Source organism: Cydia fagiglandana, chromosome 5, assembly GCF_963556715.1.
Source record: "Cydia fagiglandana chromosome 5, ilCydFagi1.1, whole genome shotgun sequence".
NCBI classification, from domain to species: domain Eukaryota; kingdom Metazoa; phylum Arthropoda; class Insecta; order Lepidoptera; family Tortricidae; genus Cydia; species Cydia fagiglandana.
The window spans coordinates 11719467-11728798 of NC_085936.1; the positions used below are offsets into that span (position 1 = coordinate 11719467).

A 9332-nucleotide genomic window follows, 5' to 3' on the forward strand; every position below is an offset into this window, starting at 1 on the left:
ATGAATGATAATTGAATTTCAGAGTAAAAGCACCGCGGCGGCGGCCCCCTAGTCAAGCGTTGCGGGATGATACCCCACAACAAATTGGACTAAGTAATGGACACGAAGGTAATTATAATGGATTTATTTTGAAATGATTTTTTGGATGTAACATGTCTGTAAAATGTGTAAAAAGGATCAGTCGCTAACAGTAGCAATACTATTGATATGTGATATTGATATCACACTGCGGATTATACGTTAAAAATAATCTCAATAACAATTTTTGTAACTCCGAGGCTCTTAAACATAAACGCCAGTGGTTTCAAGCCGCCGGTAATCATAATTACATATGTAAAAATTTAATTGATTTGAACAAATTGAAAACATTTTTTTGTCTCTATGGGATTAACCGGTCCATGAAATGTGATCGATAAAACAAGAAAACCGGCCAAGTGCGAGTCGGACTCGCGTTCATTTATTTACGTTACATGTGTGCGTCTTTAGGTCACTAATTTACATATGTGTTTGTGTACCAAATTTCAACTTAATTGGTCCAGTAGTTGCCGAGAAATAGGCTGTGACAGACGGACAGACACACAGACGCACGAGTGACCCTATTAGGGTTCTTTTTTTTCCTTTTGAGGTACGGAACCCTAAAAAATATGTCTATGGTTCACTTATTTGTCAGAGATGACATTTAAAATACGTTTGGCAACAATGTATTTCAATTCAATATTTTTTAAGTGGTCATTACACGAAATATCGAAAAGTGCCAAAAAGATACTGCGTGTGTGCACAAATGGGTTTTTGAGAAATATACTAAAGACTTGTCTTGACTACTATAAGGTAGGGTTTTAAAGATGTGTGCACGATCCTTTATATCAGCGGTCGGCAACCTTTAAAGCAGCCAAGGGCCACATAGTAGTTAAGGAAGTTGACGCGGGCCGCACTTTTGTTAATATGTGTGACTTTATCAGACATTATTGTTTGGCAATATTACATACAAAATGGCTCGCGGGCCGAAAATGAGAGGTTCGCGGGCCGCTCGTTGCCGACCGCTGCTTTATATGATAAATATAAGTAAGGGAGTGGAAAAAATAAAATAAGTTTTTGGCAAAAATTTCATTTTTGGTACAAGCTTTTATCGCTGACTGTACTTTTCTTTCCACAGGCAACTAATACTCATCGAGACAATTCTAAGAACCCCAAACACAATTAGGTTTCGTTGTTTTATCACAGAGTTCCTATGGCCACCTCCGGTCTCCATCATCAGATCATCTCGATGACACCATAATATTGCATTGTCACCCGACTTACATATGTATGCAAAATTTCAGCTCAATCGGAAACCGGGAAGTGGATCAAATTTAACTTGCAAGATTTGATTACACACAGACAGACAACGGTCAGGTGAAACTAAATAAAAGCTTCTAACATATGTGATGAAGTTCCAGGCGAGAAGCCGGCCGCCGGCGAGCGGGCGGAGGAGATCAAGCCGCGCGCGCGCGAGTGGGAGAAGCACCGCGCGCCGTGGATGGAGGAGCTCAAGCTCAACCAGGCCAAGAAGACCAGCTTCGACGGCAAGCCCGCCAAGGGCACCGGCAGCACCGACAGGTACCCACCCCTATATGTCTAGTTAACCCTTAAGCGCGCTGGACGCACGCGGCGGCCCGCCGCTGCTGTCCACAACAGGTTCAGTCCAGCGAGCGGCGCCAACCACCGCGAGCGCCGCCCGGCCGGAATGAGCCAGTTGTGGACGACGCCGCGTGCGTCCGGTTTGCGGCCTCACCGCTGACGTTTTTTTAGGAACTTTAATCAAACCTCATAACTACTTTGAAGACGTACCACATTCGTACGTTAGTGGTTATTTGGTTAAAGGTTAAATCTTAGCTACATTATCAAGTTAAAGGCCGGATCATTTGCAGCCATAGTTTGAAGGAGAAGCCATGGCAAAAGGGCGCAGAAGCGAGTGTGCTTTCTCTGCTAGTTCCCTGCAGTGCACGAATACACTCAATTTTCTGTCCAGAAATCTTAAATATAGCTACTGCCATTCATGTTACTTCTCTCTACCATTTACTCTCTTTGTTTTCCAGAATTTTGGAGGTCGGTCTAGAAGAAAAGAGATCGTCGCACTCGATGGAAATGTCAAAGAGCACGTCATCGATTAGCAGCAGAATGTCCGTTCTGGAGAGTTTTGAAGAGGTTCATGATTATATTATAAATAGTAAATCCTTTATAATCTAATAGGTCCACTATGATTGTCTCATTATATTCAGGTACAAGTATTTTTGAAATGAATCTTGTATGTACGTTAACATCTATAGAAATCATATGCACGCAACAATGTTTTCACAAAATAATTTGTCGATTAGTGCTTAGTTTAGAAACGAATATCTTAATACTGTTCTCTAAACAACATATTTTTTAATACATTATGTATATCAGGGATGTTGCGGATGCAGATTTTTTGACATCCGCGGATGCGGATGTGGATATTTAAAGCTTCACATCCGCGGATGAGGATGCGGATGTCAAGATTTGGTACTTAAAAAACGTCAAATATTACATTTATAGCATTTTTTATTTAAAAAAAAAACGAACCGTTTAGTATTTGAGCAAGAATATAGGTGCGTTTTATTTCATAAACAGTAACTTGGCCAACTTTTCGGGATCTATATATACGGTTATATATAATGACAAAATTACCTAGCACTTACGCCGCCGCTACGCATCGATTTTATGCGGATTCGGATGCAGATGCGGATGTTCCGCGGATGCGGATGCGAATATTCGCAACATCCCTGATTAGGGATTGCAATCCTGGTTTTGAATCCGGCCGGATTTTGGCCTCAATCCGGCGGATCCGGCCGGATTGGTATTGCGGATAAAAAATTCATCAAGTCACGTATTTTATCATGTTTTTAGCGTTATATGCGAAGTTAAGGATATTTTTTAATGGATTAATAAAACGGGTGTCTTAACAGGAGACCTAGGCTCTCCGAAACATGTCGCGCGAGTGACTAAAAACAAGTGAGTCTAAACCGTAAATTATTCAATGTTAGTATGTCTCACAACAGTTTAATTCGATGACGGCTGTTTTAAGTTTCAAAAATCAATGTTTTCATTACTTAACCACAAATAAAATCTTCTTTTTTCTCTTAAAATATCTATAGCCCAACCCACATTTCCAACAAAAAGGTGCTCTCAATTCAACCATTTTAGTTTTAGCAAACAAAATCAATAAACGTGTATACCTGTACAAGTACATTTAGTAGCATAATAATAACAAAATAACATATAAATAATAATAATAAATAAATATTATAGGACATTTTTACACAAATTGACTAAGCCCCACGGTAAGCTCAAGAAAGCTTGTGTTGTTGGTACTCAGACAACGATATATAATATACAAATACTTAAAATTAAATGCATAGAAAGCAACCATGACTCAGGAACAAATATCTGTGCTCATCACACAAATAATTGTCCTTACCCGGATTCGAAAACCCAGGATCGCGGCTCGGCTCCACAGGCAGGATCACTACCCACTGGCTAGGTCAGACCGATCGTCAAAAGTCAACATATATTTCTCTATTTAATTTTATAAATATTTATTCATTATATTTTAAATGCAGGTAACACTTATTATAAGTGGGCTAAAATGGTTTGTACAAAATTAAACGCAAGAACATGTACATTAAATTACAATGTAACAACACAATAAATTGAATATAAACCAATCCAGTACTTACGGTGCACGGAAATCTCACGACACATATTTCGTCGGCTAGAAGACTGGCGTCAACTAACAAACAAGTTGTTGTGTTGCTGTTTGCGAGCGACAAAATTCGAATACTGGCGAGAACTTTTAAATTTTAGCAGTGTTTTAAGCTGTTATTTTATATTTTAGCGCATTGATTCACTTTACCGGATCCGGGACCGGATCCGGTGAATTTTGCCGGATCCGGTATCATGAAAAATGTGCCGGATCCGGCCGGATTACTGGATCCGCCGGACCGGATTGCAATCCCTATCCCTGATGTATATCAATGTAAATACCCCATCCAAGGAGTGCTAACAGTGATGTAACAATGTATAATGATTTTCCAGACGAAAGTGCGTCATTCGGCGGACAACAAGACGGCGGCGTCGAAGGAACCCGAGCCCGCCGCCAGGCCGGTCCATTCGCCTACAGCTGCGGGTATTTCTAACATTCATTAATTTATTTATAAATATAATAATTTCAGCCTTTATACGTCCCACTGCTGGGCACAGGCCTCCTCACATGCGCAAGAAAACTTGGGGCTATAGTCCCCACGCTAGCACAATGCGGATTGGGGACTTCACATACACATTTGAATTTCTTCTCAGATGTATGCAGGTTCCTTAAGATGTTTTTCTTTACCGAAAAACTAGTGGTACATAAGTTCCGAAAACTCATTGGTACGAGCCAGGATTTGAACCCACGACCTCCTAATTGAAAGTCTAACGTCATATCTACTCTGCCACAACCCCTTTTATCATTTATTTAATGAATAATTATTATCTTATCAAATAGTCAAGCGGCTTGAAATTTGTTAAGAGTCTGTGCGGAAGGAGAGAGCCGTAGAATGTATGGGATCCCATAGACTTCACGACTCTTCTCTTTCCGTACATGCTCTATATACATAGATAGAAAAACGTAGAGACGGGGTAGGGGGGTCGCGAAAAAAATTTAGTGGTCATAAAGGGCCGTTACCCCATAAAGTTTGAAAAACACTGGTCAAGCCATTAAAAGTGCGGCTAGCAAACCTGATTTGATGAACGTGTCATATTCAGACAGGACATACTGTCAAAAAAATTTAATTATTTAGTGGTAGGATCGCCACCGCACTAGTAGGTAGATGCAAATGTACGTCTCTTATCAAATGGTAAAGACATATGCATACGACCAACTTTACATTCGGATTTTATTGTTAATCTTTAAAAAAAAGAAAGAAATACAAGGTCCTGAGGCAGGCGTGGCTCACTCCGCGAATTCGTCGCTTTGCTACAGGTAGCTAAAAGTACATCCGTTTCACACCAATTTTGGCGGCTAGCGGCCATATCTGTCCTGATCGTAACAGTCGCGGTTTGTGAGAGAGTGTCTTCTGTTCCTAGTACTATTATTTATTCTGTGCCTGAGGTCCTGACCTCCCCGTACATTGCAGGGCGCACGCTGCTGGGCATGCTCGACGACATTAAGAGGCCCGCCGCACCGCCGCCGCCCGCCGCCAGTGTCCGCAGCAGCTATGACGACAACAAGAACGCTAAAATCGATATCCGTACGTATACATACGACTTAATGCTGATTTAGGCGGTGCGAGAACTCGCATGCGAGATTACATTGCGATATTTGATTGGTTGGCTGAATTGGATGCAACCAATAGTCCTCAATGTAACTAAAATCGTATACGAGTTCACGCGCCGTCTAAACCAGCCCTTATTTACTTTCAGCGCTTGCTGCGCGACCTATATAATATTTTCTCCTATTGACGGCGGTAGGCCGACGCGTAGTTTTCGATTGTTATTTTACCTACCGATTTGAAGTGAGAGCTTGTCAGTAGTTCGGTTTGGCCACAAAACCCTAGAACGCACATAAAAGGTTCGATGTAGACACGATAAGGTCCGTCCGAATCTGCCGTTGGCGAAAAGTTCGCTATATTATAATAATATAAAGTTCATCATCATCATCATCTCAGCCATAAGACGTCCACTGCTGAACATAGGCCTCCCCCTTGGACCTCCATACGTGCCGGTTGGAAGCGACCCGCAAATAAAAATATAAAGTTGTTTCTCAGTAAATCTGGTGCTCAATTACGACACCTTGTGCTATAATAAACACATTACGTAACGACGTCGAATTTTTAAAGGGCCATATGTACTGTAAAACGTCGTACAATACACGTGCGAATAGGTAATTCGCAACTCGTGTCGATTTAAAACACTCCCTTCGATCGTGTTTTAAAATTCGCCACTCGTTTCTATTTTTCGCACTTGTATCGTAAATAACTAATATGATTTACGGGATAATTATGAATCAATAACTGATCGATCATCACCCAACAGAGAAAACCACCCTTACATCGGAGAAGAACGAAGTGAGCAGCACCAAATCGGGCGTGTTCGAGAAAAGCACCACCGAGCGCTTGGAGAAGACAGAGGAGAAAACTGAGAAGCCGGCCGTCCTGGAGAAGGCGACCACGCTGGAGAGGAGGCAGCGGGAGCGGAGCGACTCCGTCGAGACGCTTGTTGCGCAACTTAATAATAGGGTATGATCCGTTTTATTAGGCAGGTATCCGGTTGGAGAAGACAGAGGAGAGGAGAGGAGGGTTGTTTTTTATAACGTTAGGTGGGGTAAGAGAAACTATGGAGCAAGAGAAACACTTGCAGGGAAAATAGCAGTTTGAATGATAATACCAGAAATAAAACGAATGCATAAATAAATTTAACTGAAAAATACTTATATGTAAAGACTTTCCTCATACAGCTTCTCTTGTCTCAAGCAAAATAAACTATTTCTCTTGACCCCACTTGACTTTACGTCGAAATAATGCCTTTATGTTTGTTGACGATAGACTGAAATAACGCGTTTTCTGTAGCATATCCCGACAAAGTGAGCTTGAGCTTAGATGAAATTTTAGGTCATTAAGCCAAAAACTTATATTCCTTATATTGGGGTTGCCATCTGTCATATATTGGTCCAGTGTGTATTTTTTGCGTCTCACATTTTGCCCAATGAGAGGACACGCTATGCACATTGTACAAAGAAATTGGACAGGTGGATTACCACCCTGAAGCCCACAGTTCATATTTGTATGTGATGTATATTCTTTGTCACCACAGATATCAAATCTGGAGAAGCTACTAGAAGTACAAAACGCAAAATTCAACGCAGCCATCGAAGACCTGACGAGTAAGCTCGCAGCCGAGACGGAGAAGCGCGTCGCGCTGCAGAGCGAGCTCCACAAACTCGCGCACTGCGTCACGCAGGTGTAGCCTCTACTGCAGCCATCGAGGCCAACCACCCGGGCGAGTGAGTGCTCTAATCAGACTCTTTTTAGTACGATTCACATATAAACAAGTACAATTATGTGTTTTTCCTTACTAATGTGAGCAATTAGTATGAAAAGACATAGTAGGACGCACCTGCAGAGCTGGCACGAATGGAATGAATGAGTGAATGAAAATATCTGTGTGTTAGTTATATTGGGCATTTTCCGCAAGTCGAAAACCATTGTGCCTATTTTGCGTGAAAACGAGGTAGCACTACTCTAGCCATCCCAGCTCCTCCATGAAGCCTAGAAGAGTCTTCGGGTTACTAACTGCCTCCTTCAGTGTGCACGGAGTCTGTATGTATCACATTAATTAATAAAATGATTGCTGACTGTATACTGATACAGATGATACAAAAAATACGGAGGTTGACTGAAGTAGCGAATACGAACGTTTCCGAGAAAATACGATGGGAAAAGATTGTTCAATACATTTTACAGTCATACAATGAAAGTTTAGTTTTTCCATTCGTGCCAGCTTTCGTGAATCCATCTGTACGTATAGTTCGTTTTTTTAGCATTAGAAATAAGGTAAACAATCTTGATGTCTTTTAATTGAAAAACACATTTTAAAAATAAGTTACGTCAAATATGTAACTATTTTGAATCTAATACGATAATTTATATTCTTCTGCTTTCATAAGTATTAGTTACTGATTTTTAAAAAGCATTTTTCAATTAAAAGACTTGTCAAGATCGCTTACCTTCTTGCAAGTTCTTTCTAATGCAAAAAAAAACGAACTATAGTTGGCACAGTCTGTAACGCGCCGAATCTGAACGTGATATGGAAAACTTGATAATTTTAGCAACTTTCAATTGTTAACACGAGTTTTAAATGTGTCCCGCTCAGACTTCGTGCGTTGTATGAAACTGTGCGTAAATAAGTGTTCTAGAGAATGTTCAGCATACATCTTCTGTAGTTAGCGAAACCATTCGATCCTAGTAATGGTCTAAGTAGGTATAGCCTATTTTATACTTTTTGGCGGGTTTCCTCTAGAAACAAAATTTAGATTCGAAATGTAATCACTTAATAAACGTCAATTTGACATATGTGGAGACTAAAATGAAATTGTCATTATTTAAAAACATAAACTAAGTACAAAAAAATGGGATTTATCCACATAAATAATATTATATTGCAGAGAATGGCATAACGTTGACAAAAAATCCTGTCTTGTTTATATTTTTCTTCTGTGGGAGTTTTTTATGAGTACGACAAAAAAAAAATGGAAACACGCCAAGTAATATTGAGTAGACTATAATCGCGTTATGTCGCCTCTATTCTTCATGGTTATTTCTTATGATATTTCTAAAATGTAATGGAAAGCTTTACTCGATTTTAGTGACGCGATCGGATGTATGCATTGTAACTCTTACGTAATGAAATTTTATAATGTGATGCATGTTTACATTTATTATAGCGAAAGTGATTTTTTGTGAATGTACTTAGGTGTGCCATGGCTGAATGTATAAAGTCGAAATTGGAAACACCGATATTTTTTTATTAATGACAAATCGTACGTTGTGTGTACCTAAACATTAAAATCTATTCATGAGTCATCTAGTATTTTTTTTTAACTGAAAATTTTGAAGCAGTTTTTTTATATTAATTCTTAGCATGTAAAAGGGCTGCTCTAAATAGATACAAGATATTTATTCATAAATAATGTCAATTTTGTTTGAATACCTACATAAATATGCAGCTAATAAAAATATATCAGATCTTGCATGAAAAGATTTTATGGTACCCATTTTGTCTTCTTGAAACTAATAGAATTTTGTACGATTTGTTCAACAAGTACTGCCTAGACAAATATGGTAATAAATGTCGTAGATTAAGTATAACGCGCTATGTATCATTACAAAATTCGTGCCATTTTTTATCACGCACAGTCCCACGGGGCGAGAGATGTATATTTACGTAATATTGTGATGTTTGCCACCCTCGTTATGTGATTCGCACATTCCAGTAAAACATTGAAATTATGTTATATGCGTTAACACAATAGGAGATATTGAACCAAAGTTTCATTTGAACTAGTATGTGGTGTAAAAAATTACATTATGTATCGAGAGCCATATAGTTAATATATTTTTCTATATGTACAGAAATGATTTAAATGTTAACTTTTTGTATCGTATGATGTACCTTTTGTAAACATATCTAAATCATTTATTTGACATAATATTATTGTAAGAAAATTATTATTCATTATAGTATAGACATAATTGTGGTATCGATTGAAAGGATTGACTATGATGCCATTATATACA

The 9332-nt window shown here is 39.2% G+C and overlaps 1 protein-coding gene across 1 annotated transcript in view; it reads left to right on the forward strand.

Annotated features, from left to right (window-relative positions):
* LOC134664460 (SH3 domain-containing kinase-binding protein 1-like) overlaps positions 1–7371 on the forward strand; it is a 34917-nt gene extending 27546 nt beyond the window's left edge. The window contains exons 10-16 of the mRNA XM_063521122.1: positions 23–108; positions 1431–1596; positions 2076–2184; positions 4096–4186; positions 5175–5288; positions 6073–6275; positions 6850–7371. Coding sequence (XP_063377192.1) covers positions 23–108; positions 1431–1596; positions 2076–2184; positions 4096–4186; positions 5175–5288; positions 6073–6275; positions 6850–7002 — 922 coding nt within the window. The 3' untranslated portion in view covers positions 7003–7371. The remainder of the gene's footprint in view (positions 1–22; positions 109–1430; positions 1597–2075; positions 2185–4095; positions 4187–5174; positions 5289–6072; positions 6276–6849) is intronic.
* Positions 7372–9332: the final 1961 nt, after the last annotated feature.